Source organism: Gasterosteus aculeatus, chromosome 20, assembly GCF_964276395.1.
Source record: "Gasterosteus aculeatus chromosome 20, fGasAcu3.hap1.1, whole genome shotgun sequence".
Taxonomy (NCBI): Eukaryota; Metazoa; Chordata; class Actinopteri; order Perciformes; family Gasterosteidae; genus Gasterosteus; species Gasterosteus aculeatus.
Genome location: NC_135707.1, coordinates 666,985 through 687,792, shown reverse-complemented (window position 1 = coordinate 687,792; position 20,808 = coordinate 666,985). Strand labels below are relative to the sequence as shown.

Genomic DNA, 20,808 nt, shown 5'->3' with positions numbered 1-20,808 from the left:
AACTAAACTGATATTTAGCTTTTCAAATGTTTAAGGAGTAAAAGACTTTGGTTCCAAAGCCGGGAGACAGAAACCATGAGATCAGGTCAAAAATACACGTGGTAAAATAACAATATTAATGGTTGTTCTCAGAAGGGAAAAATCTCAGATTAAAATGACGGATTTAATAAAACGTATTGATTACAGATCAATATAACAATCACCGTTTATTAGGAATCTTTGATAAAATATATTTATATATTTCGCATCAGTTATAAAATCTCACACATTTATACGTATATAGATGTATATGTGTGTGTAGGGTTATACACGCATATGTACACTGTGTACTTTACACGTACACGCATATGTACACTGTGTACTTTACACGTACACGCATATGTACACCGTGTACTATACACGTACACGCATATGTACACTGTGTACTTTACACGTACACGCATATGTACACCGTGTACTATACACGTACACGCGTATGTACACCGTGTACTATACACGTACACGCATATGTACACTGTGTACTTTACACGTACACGCATATGTACACCGTGTACTATACACGCGTATCGTTTGGCGGAATATTTGTACATATTTTTGTAATTGATATTGTCCTCCGGTGGACCTCCTCAACGGGGACACCTGTCCTGTGGTGAGACCTCCTCAGCGTGGACACCTGTCCTGTGGTGAGACCTCTTCAGCGTGGACACCGTGTCCTGTGGTGAGACCTCCTCAGCGTGGACACCTGTCCTGTGGTGAGACCTCCTCAGCGTGGACACCTATGGTGAGACCTCCTCAGCGTGGACACCTATCCTGTGGTGAGACCTCCTCAGAGGGGACACCGTGTCCTGTGGTGAGACCTCCTCAGAGGGGACACCTGTCCTGTGGTGAGACCTCCTCAGCGGGAACACCTGTCCTGTGGTGAGACCTCCTCAGAGGGGACACCTGTCCTGTGGTGAGACCTCCTCAGCGTGGACACCTGTCCTGTGGTGAGACCTCCTTAGAGGGGACATCGTGTCCTGTGGTGAGACCTCCTCAGAGGGGACACCTGTCCTGTGGTGAGACCTCCTCAGCGTGGTGGAACTAGAAGGACCCACGTCACACTGCTCCCGCCCCCCTTTCATCTTCCTTTCAGAGATGCTCTTGGCCAATCAGAGGGCTTCATGGTCCGCCGGCCGCCCTCCTGAGTGGCGTTCGAGGACCCCCGGTTCCAGGTGTGTGCGTCCGTCCTCCTCACGGTGACTCAGCAGGTCTGCAGGTTTATAAGAAGGACAGCGGCGCCGGGTCCGTCACCACGGAGACCATGGCTCGTCTGCTCCACACCGCCTTCCTCCTGGTCTGCTGCCTGGAGCTGCTGCAGGGCCGAGCCTCAGGTAGACACACCTGGGCCCGGGACTGTCTGTCCGCCTGTCTGTGTGCCTTTGACTGTCTGTCTCTCACTGTTTGTCTGTCCCTGTCCGTTAGTCTCCCTCTACCTGTCCGTCGTCATTACCTGTCTTTTTCTGTTTCTGATCAATAGTCGATACATGTGTACATATGTCTATGTATATATGTGTATATATGTATGTACATGTACACATGTACATACATATATATACAGAGCTCTGCACGGCTCTACTCATCCTCACCCGATGATCATTGACACGTGTCTCCTTCCAGAGTACCAGCTGGACTCGGAGATGCTCGGCCCGTGTGAATCGCTAAGGGCCGCAGCTGTTGCCGGGCAACGAGATGACCCCCCCCACTGTGCCCACGATGGCGGATTCAGGTAAGCACCCTAATTCTCTATTTACAAAATAAAAGTTTCCCAGATATAGTATTAGGCCTCATGCAATAGAATGTGTGCGTGTGTGTGTGTGTGTGTGTGTTTGTATGTGTGTGTGTGTGTGTGTGTGTGTGTGTGCGTGTGTTTGTATGTGTGTGTGTGTGTGTGTGTGTGTGTGTGTGTGTGTGTGTGTGTGTGTGTGTGTGTGCGCGTGCGTGCGTGCGTGTGTGTGTGTGTGTGTGTGCAGGCCCGTGCAGTGCAGTGGGCGGGGTCACGAGTGTTGGTGTGTCGACCCTGAAGGTGTTGAGGTCGTCGGGACTCGAACCAACAACTCTGCCACTCACTGTGAGATACTCTTATCACATTAAATATATCTACTTCTATATATATATGTATATATATACAAAGTATATATACATATAGAAGTTATCACTTATCTAAACTCATTGAGAGAAAGCCCATCTGTCTCTGTCCACCTGTGGTCTCTGGCTCTACCTGTCTGTCTCTCTGCAGGTGCGTCCCCCTGCCAGCAGCAGGCGGTCCTGCGTTGTTCTCCTTCGGGCCTGTTTGAGTCTGTTCAGTGTGAGCCCAGCAGGGGGCAGTGCTGGTGTGTGGATCAGGATGGGATGGAGCTCTACGGGACCCGACAGGACGGGACGCCTGAGCATTGTACAAATACTACTGATACTACGGATACTATACATATATACACACACATATATGTACATAGGGACACTGCTGCTGTGGGAACTATAGCTACAAAAACTACACAGCCACTAGTACTAATAACTCCAACCTGTTGACCTTTGACCTTCAGGTCCCGGCAGCTGTGAGGTGAGGACCAGACGCCTCCTGCACGGCCTCAGGTCTCACTCTCCTCCTCAGTGCGCCGCAGACGGGAGCTTCCTGCCGGTCCAGTGTAAATTCATTAACAGCACCGAGGGAGCCGAGCTGGACCTGCTGCTCGCCTTCAACAGGTAGCCCACCTGTCTGTCTGCTCGCCTTCAACAGGTAGCCCACCTGTCTGTCTGCTCGCCTTCAACAGGTAGCCCACCTGTCTGTCTGCTCGCCTTCAACAGGTAGCCCACCTGTCTGTCTGCTCGCCTTCAACAGGTAGCCCACCTGTCTGTCTGCTCGCCTTCAACAGGTAGCCCACCTGTCTGTCTGCTGAGCTTCAACAGGTAGCCCACCTGTCTGTCTGCTCGCCTTCAACAGGTAGCCCACCTGTCTGTCTGCTCGCCTTCAACAGGTAGCTCACCTGTCTGTCTGCTCGCCTTCAACAGGTAGCCCACCTGTCTGTCTGCTCAGCTTCAACAGGTAGCCCACCTGTCTGTCTGCTCGCCTTCAACAGGTAGCCCACCTGTCTGTCTGCTCGCCTTCAACAGGTAGCTCACCTGTCTGTCTGCTCGCCTTCAACAGGTAGCCCACCTGTCTGTCTGCTCAGCTTCAACAGGTAGCCCACCTGTCTGTCTGCTCGCCTTCAACAGGTAGCCCACCTGTCTGTCTGCTCGCCTTCAACAGGTAGCCCACCTGTCTGTCTGCTCGCCTTCAACAGGTAGCCCACCTGTCTGTCTGCTCGCCTTCAACAGGTAGCCCACCTGTCTGTCTGCTCGCCTTCCACAGGTAGCCCACCTGTCTGTCTGCTCGCCTTCAACAGGTAGCCCACCTGTCTGTCTGCTCGCCTTCAACAGGTAGCCCACCTGTCTGTCTGCTCGCCTTCAACAGGTAGCCCACCTGTCTGTCTGCTCGCCTTCAACAGGTAGCCCACCTGTCTGTCTGCTCGCCTTCAACAGGTAGCCCACCTGTCTGTCTGCTCGCCTTCAACAGGTAGCCCACCTGTCTGTCTGCTGAGCTTCAACAGGTAGCCCACCTGTCTGTCTGCTCGCCTTCAACAGGTAGCCCACCTGTCTGTCTGCTCGCCTTCAACAGGTAGCTCACCTGTCTGTCTGCTCGCCTTCAACAGGTAGCCCACCTGTCTGTCTGCTCAGCTTCAACAGGTAGCCCACCTGTCTGTCTGCTCGCCTTCAACAGGTAGCCCACCTGTCTGTCTGCTCGCCTTCAACAGGTAGCTCACCTGTCTGTCTGCTCGCCTTCAACAGGTAGCCCACCTGTCTGTCTGCTCAGCTTCAACAGGTAGCCCACCTGTCTGTCTGCTCGCCTTCAACAGGTAGCCCACCTGTCTGTCTGCTCGCCTTCAACAGGTAGCCCACCTGTCTGTCTGCTCGCCTTCAACAGGTAGCCCACCTGTCTGTCTGCTCGCCTTCAACAGGTAGCCCACCTGTCTGTCTGCTCGCCTTCAACAGGTAGCCCACCTGTCTGTCTGCTCGCCTTCCACAGGTAGCCCACCTGTCTGTCTGCTTAGCTTCAACAGGTAGCCCACCTGTCTGTCTGCTCGCCTTCAACAGGTAGCCCACCTGTCTGTCTGCTCGCCTTCAACAGGTAGCCCACCTGTCTGTCTGCTCGCCTTCAACAGGTAGCCCACCTGTCTGTCTGCTCGCCTTCAACAGGTAGCCCACCTGTCTGTCTGCTCGCCTTCAACAGGTAGCCCACCTGTCTGTCTGCTCGCCTTCCACAGGTAGCCCACCTGTCTGTCTGCTCGCCTTCAACAGGTAGCCCACCTGTCTGTCTGCTCGCCTTCAACAGGTAGCCCACCTGTCTGTCTGCTCGCCTTCAACAGGTAGCCCACCTGTCTGTCTGATCGCCTTCAACAGGTAGCCCACCTGTCTGTCTGATCGCCTTCCACAGGTAGCCCACCTGTCTGTCTGCTCAGCTTCAACAGGTAGCCCACCTGTCTGTCTGCTCGCCTTCCACAGGTAGCCCACCTGTCTGTCTGCTCGCCTTCAACAGGTAGCCCACCTGTCTGTCTGCTCGCCTTCAACAGGTAGCCCACCTGTCTGTCTGATCGCCTTCAACAGGTAGCCCACCTGTCTGTCTGATCGCCTTCCACAGGTAGCCCACCTGTCTGTCTGCTCAGCTTCAACAGGTAGCCCACCTGTCTGTCTGCTCGCCTTCCACAGGTAGCCCACCTGTCTGTCTGCTCAGCTTCAACAGGTAGCCCACCTGTCTGTCTGCTCGCCTTCAACAGGTAGCCCACCTGTCTGTCTGCTCGCCTTCAACAGGTAGCCCACCTGTCTGTCTGATCGCCTTCAACAGGTAGCCCACCTGTCTGTCTGATCGCCTTCCACAGGTAGCCCACCTGTCTGTCTGCTCAGCTTCAACAGGTAGCCCACCTGTCTGTCTGCTCGCCTTCCACAGGTAGCCCACCTGTCTGTCTGCTCGCCTTCAACAGGTAGCCCACCTGTCTGTCTGTGTGTTGTTTCAGGTTCCCAGAAGCCTTTGAGACATTCGGTAGTTTCAGGACGTTTTTCCCGATGGTTTCCTCGTTTTGCTTCTGTTCAGACAGCCGAGGCAGAGAGCTGGACAACACAGGTACACACACACACACACACACACACACACACACACACACGCACACACTGGAGATGATGCTAATGATGATGAGGGGGTGAACTTCCTGTCCAGGTGTGGAGCTCCTCCTCTCCCAGGTGTACGACTCTGCGTTCTCGGGGCTGCGGTCCGGTCGCTCCGTCTCTCAGACAAACGTCTACCGCGTGCTGCAGAGGAGGATGCTGGGAGTTCTCCTCGCCCTCACCGGACACTTCAGATGTAAACCATCACCTCACTTCACCCAAACGGGTCCCTAGAGTTATGAGCACATTTAAACCAGTTAACACCAGTAAACCAACGGCAGAGGAATGTCTGGACCAGCGAACACTGGTTTGAACGTTTGGTTTCCATGACGTGAACTGGTTTGAACGTTTGGTTTCCATGACGTGAACTGGTTTGAACTGGTTCACCCCCCTCAGGTCCGTCTGCCTGCGAGGAGGAGCGGCGGGCGGCCGTGGAGACATCCGGCGCTTACGTCCCGTCCTGTGAGAGCGGAGGAGCCTTCACCTCCAGGCAGTGCCAGCAGGGGGGGCAGTGCTGGTGCGTGGACCCGACGGGGGCGGAGCTTCCTGGGACGCGGCGTCTTGGAGACTCGGTGGTCTGCGGTGAATATTTGATCATCCACATTATTGTTTATTTTAATCTCTTTACTTTTAACGCTGTGAAGTCAGTAAACCACCAACAAATACCAAATGGTATATTTTTACTTTTTTATAGTAATTTAGTTTTTGGTTTCTATTTTATATTCATGTGAAAATATCTGGATTCATCACTAGAACATTTTATAAATTACCCATAAAAACATCATCACAGTCTTTACTGAGCGGAGCCTGAATAAGTTGGTTAGCCGTTAGCGGTTAGTTGCTAACGGTTGTTGATTGGTTGAAACGTTATTTGCACTCGGATGTGAACGATGGACGCTGTCCTGTCCCCCAGGCACGGGTCCGTCTGTCTGTCCTTCTCAGCGCCGCGTTGCTCTGTCTCGGCTCTTCTCCGGTCCGGCGGATCCGTCCTTCCGGGCGGACGCCGGCAGACGCCCGGCGTCCTGTCTCGCCCTTCTCCGGCCCCTCGGGGAGCTTTTACCTGCAGGGGCGGAGCCCACCTCCTTCCTGTCTCTCCTGGTGGAGGTCCTGCACGGCCTCTTCCCCTCGGTGGGCGGGGCTCTGCAGGCGCTGGCTGGCTCCTCCCCCCGTCGCCTCCAGGAGAACCTGTTCGGAGGGAAGTTCCTGAAAAACGCCGCCTCCTTCAACTTCAGCGGCGCCGTTGGAGCCCGCGGGGCGCTCGGCTCCCAGAGCGCCAGCCTCCGGCAGCACCGGGACCTGGTCCGGGCCGTGAGCGGCGCCCTGGAGGACCCGGCCTTCCTCTCGGCCCTTCAACACACACTGAGGAGCAGCTCGCCCGCTTCCTCGGTGCAGCAGGTCGGACCTCCGCACAAAGTAAAAGAATGAAACTCTTCTTCTGCCACTGAAACTGATCTGCACGGAAACGCCTCCAGGTCCTGGCGCCTCTGCTGCCGTCCTGCTCGGAGGACCAACCGCCGGCGGCCATCTTCGTCCCCCGCTGCACGTCCGGTGGAGGTTTCCAGGACGTGCAGTGCTGGGCCGGGGACTGCTGGTGCGTCGACGCTGGAGGTCGAGAGGTCGCCGGCTCGCGTACCGCCGCCGGCCGGCCGCGGTGCGCCAGCCGCTGCGAGAGGCAGAGGGCGGCGGCGCTGGAGGTGGAGGCGGAGATGGCAGCCGGCGCCGAGCTCCACGTGCCGGCGTGCTCCGATGACGGCGACTTCCTGCCACTGCAGTGCGTGAGGGGACGTTGCTTCTGCGTGGACGCCGAGGGGACAGAGATGGACGCCGAGGGGACAGAGATGGACGCCGAGGGGACAGAGATGGACGCCGAGGGGACAGAGATGTCTGCTGTCACATGTAAGATATCACAGGTCTAATGTGGATCCGGGTTCTGGGCCTGAGGCCTCGCGGAGGGAAACGATTCTAAGGAACTTTAAGGAGTTTCATCCTGGACTGAAAACAAAGTCATGAAAGGTCGTCTTTTTGTTTCAGGTCCAAAGAGGACGACTCAGGAGCTTCAGTCATCTAAAGGTCAGAGGAAGCTAAATAATCCATGTCTTATGGTTCAATGGTACGATACCACTTTTAAAAAACAAGAACGTTGTGTTCCGGACTTCAACACATCAAACAGGCTTCAAAGGCGGATTACACGTGAACACGTGAACACGTGAACATTAATATCAATTATATTGACATGATATCAGTTAATCCATACATTAATATAACATGCCCCCTCCACTAACATTTCTCTGATACGCTGACCCTGACCGGCACGCCTAAGCCCCGCCCCTCTACCTGAGAATGGAATTGGATTGGCTGTTGATTTCAGGACAAGCCAATTAAACACAAACAAAACCGTGACTGATGTCTGTTGTAGATACACACAAACGATACACATTTGCATGAACTGTGATATTAAGTCTCTTATTGAAGCACATTTAATCCACCTGTTTCTATTTATCGTATACTTGTACTATGTACATACTAAATGAATGTTGTTCCCGGGCTACACTGAACATTTTAGTGAAACATGAAATCTTAAATACAAAATAAAGCTGGTGGAGCCACACCGGCCCATCGGAGCTGAATGCTAACGCGTTAGCGACGCTAAATGGCCTCCAATGCTAACAGGGAGCTGCGCCCGCGCGTCAGACGAGGTCGCCGCCTTCAGACAGGAAGTGGAGAGCATCGTCGCCGTCTCTAACTCCTCCCACCTCCCGCTGGGATACGGATTCCTATTGGCCAGAGGTCTGCGTCTGACCCCGGAGGAGCTTCTCGTCGGCCAATCGGAGGAGGAGCTGCAGATCGCCGACGGGCTTCTGGGCCGCTCCGACGGCGCGCTGCGACTGGCCGCTTTCTCCAGTGAGTCACGGTCCGATGGTGACGTCACACCACGAGAAACAATACTAGTACACGTGTGTCATGAAGCTTTTTAAAAAGCTGAATACATTTAGAACTGAAGTTATTATTTCTAAAAAACAAAATACTAAAACCTAATAGTATTATTACCTCTCTGAAAACAGCTGTAAAATGTCAATAAAATCAAATAAGATTTTATTTTGGGGAACATCACATCACCTTCGTCCGCCCCGACGTGTGACGTGTAATCAGCTAAAGTCTCTTCAAGCGGGATTAAGAAACGTGCTGTAGGAACGCAGTGAGATGAACGTGTGAATCCTCCTCCAGCGCTCCAGATGTTCCTGCCCCCCCGACGTCGCTCCTACCGGCTGTTCAACCCCCAGTGTGAGAACGATGGAGAGTGGTTACACACCCAGTGTTACCACAGCACAGGTACACACACACGCACACACACACACACACACACACACACACACAGGTCTTCTTCACCTTGTCTGTGTTCTCAGGTCAGTGTTGGTGTGTTGATGAAGAGGGAGAGTACATCGCTGACTCTCTGAGCAGCCGCTCACTGCGCCTGCCTACATGTGAGATACCACACGCACACACACACACACACACGCACACACACACACGTATATTCATCTTGTGTTCCCCTGCAGGTCTGACGCGCTGTCAGAGAGCTCAGACTCACTCGCTGCTCTCCGGTTGGATGAAAGGATCTGATGACGTCACTTCATTGTACCGACCGGAGTGTGACGAGGCAGGAACACACACACACACACACACACACGAACGATGACTAAATGTGGAGAAAATTTACACAAACTTTGTCACCAACGTCCATCTGGACGCTGGAGGTCAAAGGTCACTGTGACCTCGTAATGTTTGATGACCTAAACCTTAAGGCCGTGTTTCTAGTTCGATGGGTACTTATCTTGTGTATGAACCGTGTAATATTAATTGTGTGCGTCTGTGTGTGTCTGTGTGTGTCTGCGTGCTTCAGGACGGCGGCTTCTCCGTGCTGCAGACAGGTGGCGCTGCTGGCTGGTGTGTGAACCGTGTGACCGGGGAGACGATGCAGATGGCGACGCGGAGCCCTGCAGGACACCTGACATGTACACGCACACGCACACGCACACACTGTCCAAAGCCTTTAGCGATGCGTTTGCTGTCGGTCCGTAAACCTGGGTGTTCCTGTGGTGCGTTCAGGTCCCAGCTGGTGTGAGCTGCGGGGCTCCCAGTGTCGCCCCGACGGCTCCTTTGTCCCTCTGCAGTGTGACATCACTTCCTGCTGGTGCGTTGGCGAGGACGGACACGAGGTGGGCGGGACCCAGACCCCCCGGCGGACGGGCCGGACGCCATCATGTGACCGTGAGTAGGAACAGAATGGGCGCCACCCAACGGGCACGGAGGAGGCGGCTGATTGGTTCCATTCACTCTCCTGTCCAGGTCCCCTCTGTCCCGCCGCCGCCGTTACCCATGGTGCACTGGTGTGCCGCCCGGCCGCCAACGGTGAGCAGGGTTGCGACCTCATCTGTCACCGGGGTTACCAGAACGCGCTGCCTGTCAGCAACTTCCTGTGCCGGACCGAGAGTCGCCAGTGGGACGGAGGCGACGGGCCGGTGGGCGGAGCCTGTCGGGGTACGAGATCCTTAAAGCAACACGTCATGATTTAGTTTATATTCACTATTTTCAGTTTAAAACATTAATTAACAAGGTTGTGGCCCTTTAAGACTTTAATGAATGGGTGAAATGTGTGTGTCCCTGTGTCTGTCCCTCTGTGTGTGTGTCCCTGTGTGTGTCTCTGTGTGTGTCCCTGTGTGTGTCTCTGTGTGTGTCTCTGTGTCTGTCCCTGTGTGTGTCCCTGTGTGTGTCTTTGTGTGTCCCTGTGTGTGTGTCTCTGTGTCTGTCCCTGTCTGTCCCTGTATGTGTCTCTGTGTGTGTCTCTGTGTCTGTCCCTGTGTGTGTCTTTGTGTGTCCCTGTGTGTGTGTCTCTGTGTCTGTCCCTGTGTCTGTCCCTCTGTGTATGTGTCTCTGTGTGTGTCTCTGTGTGTGTCCCTGTGTGTGTCTTTGTGTGTCCCTGTGTGTGTGTCTCTGTGTCTGTCCCTGTCTGTCCCTGTATGTGTCTCTGTGTGTGTCTCTGTGTATGTCCCTGTGTGTCCCTGTGTGTCCCTGTGTGTAGTCCCTCAGCCCCTCCAGTCGGTGTCGTCCTCTCAGCTGTGGACGTTGTCCTCGTCCTGCTCTCAGATCAGCAGCCTACGGTCCCTGTTGTCCTCCATGATGACCAGCAGGGGGCTCTGCTCTGCACAGGTGGTCACCGATGATGACATCATCACCGTCAATTGGCACCATATTTATGATTCATATTATTATTGTTAATTACTATTAATAGTGTTATTAACGTTATTATTATTTATTTTATCTTTTCGTGTGTGTCTGTGTGTGTCTGTGTGTGTCTGTGTGTAGCTCCCAGTGTCTCCTCTCTCCGTGTCGTTGTGCGATGACTCCTCGGTGAGTTTGTTGTGCGTTGGTGATGACACTCTGAAGGTAACCTTCACCTGGACCGCCCAACTTTCTGACCTCCCGACCTCTGACCTCCCCGACCTCCACGACATTGGTGAGCACTTAGTCGTCGTCCTCCTCCTCTTCCTCCTCCTCTTCCTCCTCTGGAGTCTTATTTTTACATTCTTCCCATCAGGTGTTTTCATGAATGAGTCCAGACTCCTGGAGGGCATCCAAGGGCTTCTGGGTAATATCCGCTCCATGCTTTCATCACAACCTCGTCTTGTCTCTGTGACGACGCCGAGCTTCGGTTGTTCCCATGGTTACCGGCTGGCTGGAGACGGCGAAGTCTGCGGTGAGACGCCGTCCTTTGGAATCAAACCTCCGTCTGCTCGGCTGTCGGAGGTTTGATTCCGTTTTGTTTCCGCAGTTGTCTGTCCCGCTGGGAGCTACTCTGGGGAGGGGGCGTGTCTTCTTTGTCCAGAGGGAACCTATCAGGACGAAGAGGGGCGGGACTTATGCCACAAGTGTCCCACGGGCTCCTCGCCTCCTGGAGCGTCATCTGTCAATCAATGTCTGACTGAATGTCAGAGGCGGGGCCTGCGTTGTTCGGAGCGGGGCGACTTCCTCCCGGCACAGCCCGACTTCCTGTCCGGCAGGTGGAGGTGCTTCGACGGCAAGGGGGCGGAGCTTGAGTGGACCAACAGGGACGAGCCTTGGACCGATGATGAGTGCTCAGGTGGAGTCTCAGCAGCCAATAAGAGGGCAGTGTGGTTTTATTTGTGTGGTCATTGTGAAGCCCTTTGTGACCTGTGTGTGTGTCTGTGTGTGTGTCTGTGTGTGTGTCTGTGTGTACGTGTGTGTTTGTGCTGCAGTTCTCAACAAGTTTCAGGCTGTTCCCGGATCAGATCTGATTGTCAGAGCTGAAGACACAGAAGTCCTGCAAACGACGACCTCTGACCTCACATCCTGTGTGCAAGGTGACGCACACACGCAGACACACAGACACACACACACACACAGGCCCACACACACGTTGTCGTTATAATGGTCTGTGTCTCTCTCAGCGTGTGCAGTGGAGCCGTCCTGCCACTATGTGGCGCTGATCAACCGACGGAGTGTGTGTGAACTGTACAGCACGCACACAATGAACACACACTGCAACGCCTCCCAGCAGGTACACACACACACAACGCACGCACACAATACGTCACAGAGCTTCAGTTTCTGTTTCGAGCTGAACTTAAAGATCACAGATCACAGAAGGCTGATCAGTTCAGTAACCACGGCAACACTATATCGTCCTCTCCGCCACAGCCGCTGAGGCTCATGGGTAATGTAGTATTTAGAGCTGTCCAATAAACTAAATAAAAATCTGTGCATTTTAAAGTGATACTTTGTTTTATTCTCTCAGACCATTGGCTTTCTGGGTAATTCGCGGGCCGAGCTCTTCTCTTCGCTGAGCTGCTCCCTGAGAGTGAGGGGCGGGGCTTCCGACCTGCTGGTTGTCAGGAAGAAAGGTATCGTAACTACGGCAACCAGACGACTGACGAGATGTCGAGACGCACTGCAAATGCTCAGGCGCCCGTGTGTGTGTGTGTGTGTGTGCGCATCAGGAGAGGAGTTTGAGAGGATGACCATGACGAAGGCCGTCTCAGGTGTGTTCAGGATACAGGTGTTCCCTTCGGGAAGGACCTCCCTCTCCGACGCACACCGCTTCTGTCAGGACGGCTGCAGCCGCGACGCCTGTTGCGACGGGTTTGTCCTCAACCGGAACAGCCTGAGTGGAGGTGCGTTGCCGTGGAGACGCACGTCAGCTGAGCGACAGGATAATCAACCCCCCCCCCCCCCCCTCTCAGGTTCTCTGCTGTGCGGTTGGCTGAGAGCTCCGTCAGTCTTGATGTGCGGGGACAAGGACTGGGACATGATCGGACAGGGGACAGCCAATCGCGTCTGTGGGGCGGGGCTTGCCTACAACGAGAAACAGAGCAGCTTCGTGTTTGACTTCGGAGGAGAAAAGTTCAACATTAGTAAGAAAGAATCTTAATTCTCATTCTGGTGATTTATTCCCTCAGTAAACATGAGTTTATGTCTCAGTCTTCTTCAGTTCATTTAATAAATGATGCTCCATTTAGAGTCAGACAGAAGCTTTAGGGCGGGGCTACACGCTGATTGACAGCTCTCTTCTTCATTGTTGTCAGTGTGTCTTCACTTAACAACCATTGATCGCTGGTGACCTTGACTGAGGAACAAATATGTACTTCCTGTCTCAGATCTTTACTTCCTCGTTTCTTCCTCCAGATGAATCGTCTCTTCCGGCCGACACGAAGAACCAGAAGGACTACCAGGCATCCATCGTCAGCTTCCAGGCCGTCTACTTGAAGCCCGGTACCTGGACTCGAGGTCACGGTGACGCTAGCCCCGCGGCGCCGCTGCTTCATCTTTGTTGTCTCACTGGTGTTGTTGTTGTTGTTGTTGGTCAGATGGTGATTCAGCAGCTGGTGGTTCTGATTCTTCTTTGTGTGCTGCAGCAGAACTCAGTCCTCCTCCAGATGGTAGGTACTGCTTCTCAAGTGCTGCGTTAGTACCACACAAATACTTCAGTACTGGTACCTCACAATACTAGTTAAGTAACAGTAACTACCGGTTGCAGCTCTACCGAGGACGTGATCCAGGTATCATGTGTGTGTGTGTGTGTGTGTGTGTGTGTGTGTGTGTAGACTCGGTACAGATGAAGTTCGACCCCCTCTCTGAAGAAGACGTGCACGTGGACCCTCTCCGTGCGCTCCCCTCGCTCTCCTTCTGGCTCAACAGGAAAAACTACGACTCCCAGAAGGCACTGCTCTGGTGCCTGGCCCGTAGGTCCCGCCCCCCCACTGGCGACCGGCCACCTCGCGCGTCGGTCGGTGAAGACGTTTCATGTTTTCTCCTCAGGATGCGACGGCGAGCCTCGCTGCTCCGTGGCCGACCTCGGGGACGCCGACTCGCCGGGGTTCTTCGCCTGCTCGCTGCACGCCGACGGCAGCCAGTGTGGAGCGTACCACGAGCCGCTGAGGAGGCCCTGCCGGCCCCTGCTGGGCAGAGCCCCCCGCAACGCCCACGCCAAGAGGGGTAGGCCCGCCTCCTCCCTCCTAGACTCCTTCAAACAAGTCCCGAGGAGACAGGAGGCTCGGATGTGTCCTTGAGGAAAGGAACCGAGGACACACCAGGAGCCCGAAGAGTCTTCTTCTCCTCTTTTTAACTTGTGTGCGTGCGTGTGCGTGTGTGTGTGTGTGCGTGTGCGTGTGTGTGTGTGTGCGTGTGTGTGTGTGTGTGTGTGTGTCCAGTGGATCTCTCTGGACCGGTCAGAAGCTTCTACGAGAGAGTTTCCTTCCAGAAGATGGTCTCCTACTCGATACGCAGCCGAGTGAGCCTGAGAGAAACCACACGCCTGTCAGAGGGGTAACACACACACACACACACACACACACACACGCATACACACACACACACACACACACACGCATACACACACACACACGCATACACACACACACACACACACACACACATTGAAGATTTAGTCCCGTTCCAAGTGGTGTATTTTAAAATGCCTTGTTGTGTGTGTGTGTGTGTGTGTGTGTGTGTGCGCGTTCAGGTTCATGGAGTGTGAGCGGCGCTGTGATGAGGATCCTTGTTGCCGCGGCATCGGCTTCGTCCAGGACACTGAATCGTCAGGTAACCATGGTAACCAGGAATACATATGTATATATATATAAATATTGTTACAAAATATTAAATGTGTGTGTGTCTGTGTGTAGCAGGCGGGTCCGGCGTGGTGTGTGTGTCACTCATCAGTCTCGGGGTTCAAACCTGCAGCGAGGTCGCCATGACGACCTGGAGGACTCAGGACTGCTCCCCCTCTGTGGTGAAGACCTCACCGGACCCCTTGGGCTGGTACCAGAAACCCGGTAACGATATATAATAATATAATATAAGTACACACACACACACACACACACGCACACACGCACACACACACACACACACTCACGTGTTTAATGAGTTCTGTTTGTGTTTCCAGTCAATCAGTGGAGTTCTTCTCCGGCTCTTTGTCCTCAGTTCAGCCTGCCAACAACCAACGGTACTACTGCTAGTACTACTACCACTACTACTCAATGAATACATAAAGTAAAGTACTGCTACTCCTATTTACAATACTACTGTCAGTATTAGTAATACTACGCCTCTGTTTGTGTCCCAGTGTCTCTGGACCAATGGCGTCTTCTCTCTGACTCATCATTCCTCGTGGACCCGTCCATGCGCACGTATGATGTCATCCACGTGAGCCGTGACATCGCCACCAACAGGGAAAAGACCAGGGACTGGTGTCTCCATGGTAACCGCTGCTGACCATTAAAAGAATTCATTTGACTGAATGGCTTCACATCGCCGTCGCTTCCTGTTTCAGCGTGTCAGGAGGCGGAGTCCTGTGTCGCCGTGTCGCTCAGCGAGGAGGCGTCCGCCACCCGCTGCGTCCTCTACCCCGACACCACGGCCTGCGGACTGAACTCCGCCCCCAGTTCGTCCAGGCCCGCCTCCTCCTGCAGACTGGTCATCCGAGAGCCTGCCCCCAGGGTGTACCTTAGGACAGGTCAGACCAATCAGGGAGAGGAACCAGCCGTCCAGACAGGCAGCAGCCAATCACGGCCAACTGCTTCATCGTCTGTCCGTCCTGCTGTTCTCTGCAGAACGTCTGTCCACGGTCACGTCCTTCTCCGTGCCGGGTCATGGGACCCTGCGGGGCGTCGTCGTGGAAACGTCCCTGGGCTCGGACAGGAAGCGGGTGGTTCAGTTCCTGGGCGTCCCGTACGCTCGTCCGCCAACCGGATCGCTGCGCTTCGAGGCAGCTCGGCCGTCTGATTGGTCAGGAGACTGGGACGCCACCAGGCCCCGGTAACGCACCACAGAGGACATCACGGTCCACGTGCAGGGTCAACGTCTATAATAACAGGCTGTTGTTCGACTTTAGGACACAACAGACACATGACGATGTACGTTCTGCTGGTGATCCTGTGTACTTGTACTTCAGTCCTAGTTGTATCCAGCCTGGTGATGAAGACTCTCCTTCCTCCAGTGAAGACTGTCTCTACCTCAACATCTTCACTCCTGCTTCTCTGGTCAGAACTTGTTGCTATCAATAACTTATTATTGATTCCTAATCGATTAGGAGGATTGTTTATATTACTAATTGATTTGACAATTACATTGATGATCAGATCTATTATGAGGTCATCAAAGTAATGTTTATTGTCCAACAACACCAGCTGATCCTTAAAGGTGACAATAATATTTACCATTCTGCATCATGCTTGTACTTATTTTTGTCAGAGGGGGCGTGTCCCAGTCCTGGTTTTCTTCTTCAACCCCTCGGCCAATCAAAGCCCAGGCCTGTTGGATGGCTCCGCCCTTGCTGCTGTGGGTGATGTGGTTGTGGTAACGGCAAGCTACAGAACCGCAGCCCTGGGATTCCTGAGCACAGGTAGACACCGGGACATCAGTTACTATGACAACACCAACATCACAGTTATTGACTTTAACGCGTCCTGCAGGTTCGTCTGGTCTCCGTGGTAACTACGGGCTGTCGGACCAAGAGGCGGTGCTCCGTTGGGTTAACGCCCACATCTCTCTGGTGGGCGGAGACAACAGGACAGTGACAGTCGGGTCGGAGAGAGGAGGCGCTGATGTCACCAGCCTTCACCTCCTCTCATCTCCCTCTCCTCCTCCATTCCAGCGCATGATGCTGATGGTGAGAACTTCTCCTCCTCCTTTATCTCCTCCGCTTCTATCTCCTCCTCCTCCTTTATCTCCTCCGCTTCTATCTCCTCCTCCTCCTTTATCTCCTCCGCTTCTATCTCCTCCTCCTCCTTTATCTCCTCCGCTTCTATCTCCTCCTCCTCCTTTATCTCCTCCGCTTCTATCTCCTCCTCCGCTTCTATCCTTTATCTCCTCCGCTTCTATCTCCTCCTCCTCCTTTATCTCCTCCGCTTCTATCTCCTCCTCCTCCTTTATCTCCTCCGCTTCTATCTCCTCCTCCTCCTTTATCTCCTCCGCTTCTATCTCCTCCTCCGCTTCTATCCTTTATCTCCTCCGCTTCTATCTCCTCCTCCTCCTTTATCTCCTCCGCTTCTATCTCCTCCTCCTCCTTTATCTCCTCCGCTTCTATCTCCTCCTCCTCCTTTATCTCCTCCGCTTCTATCTCCTCCTCCTCCTTTATCTCCTCCGCTTCTATCTCCTCCTCCTCCTTTATCTCCTCCGCTTCTATCTCCTCCTCCTCCTTTATCTCCTCCTCCTTCCTTATCTCCTCCGCTTCTATCTCCTCCTCCTCCTTTATCTCCTCCTCCTTCCTTATCTCCTCCGCTTCTATCTCCTCCTCCTCCCTTATCTCATGGTATTCTTCCTCCTTTTACTCCTCACCTTCCTTTCTCATCTTTCTCCTTTTCTATCTCCTCCTAACCTTCTTCATCTTCACTGTCTCCATCTCCTCTCCTATCTGCTCCTCTTCCTCTCTTCTCCCCCCTTAGTATTACTCCTTGTCTTGCAACATGGAAATATATTTAGGTATAATAATATAATGTATAATATTATAATACTATAGATAATATATTTTAAGTGTCCTGTCGTTGGTTCTCCAGGGCGGTTCTGTCTTTTCTCCGTCACTGGTCCAGACTTCCTCCGCCTCCAGACGCCGGGCGGTGCATCTGGCCAAAGAGCTCGGCTGCGTGACATCTGACCTCCCCGACGGCGATGACGATAAGATGGCCGCCTGCCTCAGAGCGGCGCCTGTGTCCGCGCTGAACGCCGCTCAGACCAAAGTACGAATCGACCCCTCGAACGTTCCTTCATTTCAATGGAAACAGTTGTGATGACGAGAAGTAGAGAACTAGAAGTGCAGAATAACACACTTATATGGACATAAATCAATAAAAATGCTCATTTATTTGACAGAAATCGTAAAACAATAGAATCTACTTGATATCAGTGTTACATTGTTATGTGTCTCCTGCCTCTGAGTATTTGTATTATTTTCTGCCGTTCGTCGTTCACCAGCTGATCTCATGACATCGTTTGGTCTGTTGATGCGTTGTTGTTGATGCAGCTGTTGGCGGTCAGCGGCCCCTTCCAGTCCTGGGCTCCGGCCCGTCCGTCCTCATCCCGGCCCTCCCTCCACGGGGTCGACCTCCTGCTGGGGTCGTCGCAACACGACGGTCTGATCGGCCGCGCTCGCAAGATAAAGGTCAGAGGTCACACAAAAAACGGCTCAAACGCCGTCATAGGGGCCGTCACTGAGATGACAGGATGGACACATGCGTTATGTGGGCAAATAAGGAGACGTTCAAAAGGTTAATCAGTCAACGGACTCTTCTATGATTAAAACGTGTTAAAATCATTCAGGCTTTCACAATCTTCATTATAGAGAGCGATGGAGATATTTCAGCACATAACGTCAAACGATTAGAGAATTCCTACGTACATCAGTCTGATCAGAGACCTTCTCTGTCTCCAGGACTTCGAGGCCCTTCGGGGTCGAGCCGACGGTAAGACGGCGTTCTACGAGGCCCTGAGCCGCTCGCTGGGCGGCGTGACAGGAAGTGACCCGCTGAAGGAGGTGGCGGCCTGGTTCTACTCTCTGGATCACGGCGCCTCGCCTGCTGGGTACAACCGGTTCTCCAGAGCGCTCGACAACGCTACCAGGTCAGACAACGAGGCCTTCAGCGTCCAAAAAGAGCAAGCAGCTAACACAACAAGCTAACGGCTAACTCGTGCAATACAGTTTCAATATCTGTCTGTCCGTCCCTCCAGACACCTGGCGACAACTTTGAGTAAACACAGAGATTTGGTTCTCTGAATGACTGTTTGTTTGTTTGTTTGCAGAGATCTGTTTATCATCTGTCCCAGTCTGCAGATGGCTAGCCACTGGGCTAACAGCAAAGCTAACGTCTTCCTGTACCACCAACCTGCCACCAGCTCTCACAACAGGTACCGACAGCGGACACGCTAATGCCAACGCTAGCAAGTGGTTTAGCTAGTTTGATAGCGTTAGCGTACCAGGCCCCTTCACCTGGTCACTGTGTTTTCTTTACAACCGCAGCTTTCCTTCGACTCTCTGCCACTGAGCCAATCAGGGCCGATGAAAGATATTGATCGGCTGTTTCTTGCGCGCAGGGCCGATGCGTCTGTTCCTCTGGATGTTCAGTTGGTGTTCGGGACGCCTCATCATCCAATGAGCTCGCAGCGTTTCACCTCCTCTGACCGACGCCTCTCTCTGGCCATGATGACCTACGTCTCCAGCTTCATCAAGAGCGGGTCAGATCAACGCTCCTTCAACTAGCAATCGTTAGATGAACGCTTGTTTGATTACCTCCTGTTTGATCAAAGATTGATTGATCAAAATTCATTAGACTAACTCCTCTTAGATCAACTCTCATTAGCTCAAAAGTCGTTTAAGGATTAAAGATATGTTTATTTAAATTGAACTATTAACACTCGTTATCTTAACTCTCATTGGATTAACTCTTTAGATTAACAATTGATTGATCAGGACAACCGTTGTTGGATAATAAAGTCTATTTTTTATCTGTTTTATTTTCCTCAGGAACCCAAACCCGTCACGTGTGTGGGCGGAGTCAGTTTTGCCCCGCTGGCAGCCGGTGCTGTCCTCTCAGGCCCCGCCCCACTATCTGCAGATAGGCTCCGCCCTCCAACAGCGTCAGGGGCTGAGTCAAAGCTCCTGCTCTTTATGGAGCCAACTGGGAACCAGTCTGAGCGGTGAGCAGAGGAATAGTTCTCTGAACTAATTGACTAACATGGGCTAGCAAGTTTTATTTCTTTTATTGCTGTTTTGTTAGGGCCTAAATAAAATATGAGTTTCACTTAATTAGTTAGCTTGCCTGTTCAAGTCATTTTTTCGTCTTACCTCTCTTGTTGTCCATTGTCTTACTTTATGATGTTATGCCCCAACTGCCAAGTCAAATTCCTTGTATGTCTAACATATTATGGAAATAAATGTTCCTGTTTCCTGACCTAGGTATATCGGGGGCGGAGCCTGTCCAGCTTGTGGTCCCTGAGCTCCCATTGGCTCTACCATCCAGCCAATCACAGACTGAGAAAGATGCCTACAACTAAACTAGGGACATTATTGTCATCATCCTTTCCTCTTGTGACATGTGAAGAAATCAAATCTGTGTTAATCAATAAAGAAAATAATTTACTATTGTAAAGTATTGGTACTTTTGATTTTATGTCACATTTTCAACATAATACATCATGACTATCATTATATTTTTTGACATAACATTTTGTATTTTTTTCATGACATGTATTCACATAATTTAATCTAATTATCTCTATCACATTTTTTGGCATACTATATATATTAGGACTTTTAATTACTTTGTTTTTGATGCTATGCGCTTTTTTTGACACTATAGTTTTTCTGTACTACATTAGCATTTTTTTGACACTAACTTTTTTTATGACAAGGCATAATGTGATATTTGATCGGCTTTAACACCATCATCTGAGAGATAATATAAGATATTCCTTTATTAGTTCCACAATGGGGAAATTCACAGGCTCGCAGCGACACCACCACCGTGCTAACCACCTAACACCACCACCATGCTAACAACATAACACCACCACCGTCATAACCAACTAACACCACCACCATGCTAACAACATAACACCACCACCGTGCTAACCATCTAACACCACCACCATGCTAACAACATAACACCACCACCGTGCTAACCACCTAACACCACCACCATGCTAACAACATAACACCACCACCGTGCTAACCACCTAACACCACCACCATGCTAACAACATAACACCACCACCGTCATAACCAACTAACACCACCACCATGCTAACAACATAACACCACCACCATGCTAAGAACATAACACCACCACCGTGCTAACCACCTAACACCACCACCATGCTAACAACATAACACCACCACCATGCTAACAACATAACACCACCACCGTGCTAACCACCTAACACCACCACCATGCTAACAACATAACACCACCACCGTCATAACCACCTAACACCAACACCATGCTAACAACATAACACCACCACCGTGCTAACCACCTAACACCACCACCATGCTAACAACATAAC

At 52.2% G+C, this 20,808-nt stretch overlaps 1 protein-coding gene across 4 annotated transcripts; it reads left to right on the top strand.

Annotated features, from left to right (window-relative positions):
- The first annotated feature begins 1,245 nt into the window (after positions 1 to 1,245).
- Positions 1,246 to 19,892, top strand: tg (thyroglobulin). Of its 4 annotated transcripts, XM_078094278.1 has the most exons (49): positions 1,246 to 1,370; positions 1,657 to 1,765; positions 2,010 to 2,107; positions 2,276 to 2,431; positions 2,580 to 2,739; positions 5,085 to 5,191; positions 5,285 to 5,428; positions 5,629 to 5,814; positions 6,146 to 6,627; positions 6,705 to 7,028; positions 7,071 to 7,128; positions 7,264 to 7,302; positions 7,903 to 8,133; positions 8,458 to 8,562; positions 8,637 to 8,714; positions 8,790 to 8,890; positions 9,134 to 9,245; positions 9,340 to 9,501; positions 9,580 to 9,771; positions 10,313 to 10,440; positions 10,597 to 10,747; positions 10,829 to 10,987; positions 11,063 to 11,371; positions 11,508 to 11,612; positions 11,700 to 11,809; positions 12,047 to 12,152; positions 12,249 to 12,422; positions 12,492 to 12,662; positions 12,934 to 13,020; positions 13,116 to 13,187; positions 13,353 to 13,490; positions 13,567 to 13,743; positions 13,959 to 14,073; positions 14,270 to 14,358; positions 14,433 to 14,582; positions 14,696 to 14,755; positions 14,876 to 15,010; positions 15,083 to 15,265; positions 15,363 to 15,567; positions 15,704 to 15,791; positions 16,003 to 16,153; positions 16,224 to 16,420; positions 17,307 to 17,486; positions 17,771 to 17,908; positions 18,179 to 18,366; positions 18,547 to 18,651; positions 18,838 to 18,978; positions 19,268 to 19,440; positions 19,700 to 19,892. In XM_078094278.1, the coding sequence occupies exons 1-49, from the start codon at positions 1,301 to 1,303 to the stop codon at positions 19,795 to 19,797; spliced, it is 7,197 nt and encodes a 2,398-aa protein (XP_077950404.1). In that variant the 5' UTR covers positions 1,246 to 1,300; the 3' UTR covers positions 19,798 to 19,892. The 4 variants fall into 4 exon arrangements, with proteins under 4 accessions (XP_077950404.1, XP_077950403.1, XP_077950402.1 ...); XM_078094277.1 differs by having other exon boundaries at positions 6,705 to 7,128; positions 14,270 to 14,349; positions 14,436 to 14,582; XM_078094276.1 differs by having other exon boundaries at positions 6,705 to 7,128; positions 14,270 to 14,349.
- The last annotated feature ends 916 nt before the right edge of the window (positions 19,893 to 20,808 follow it).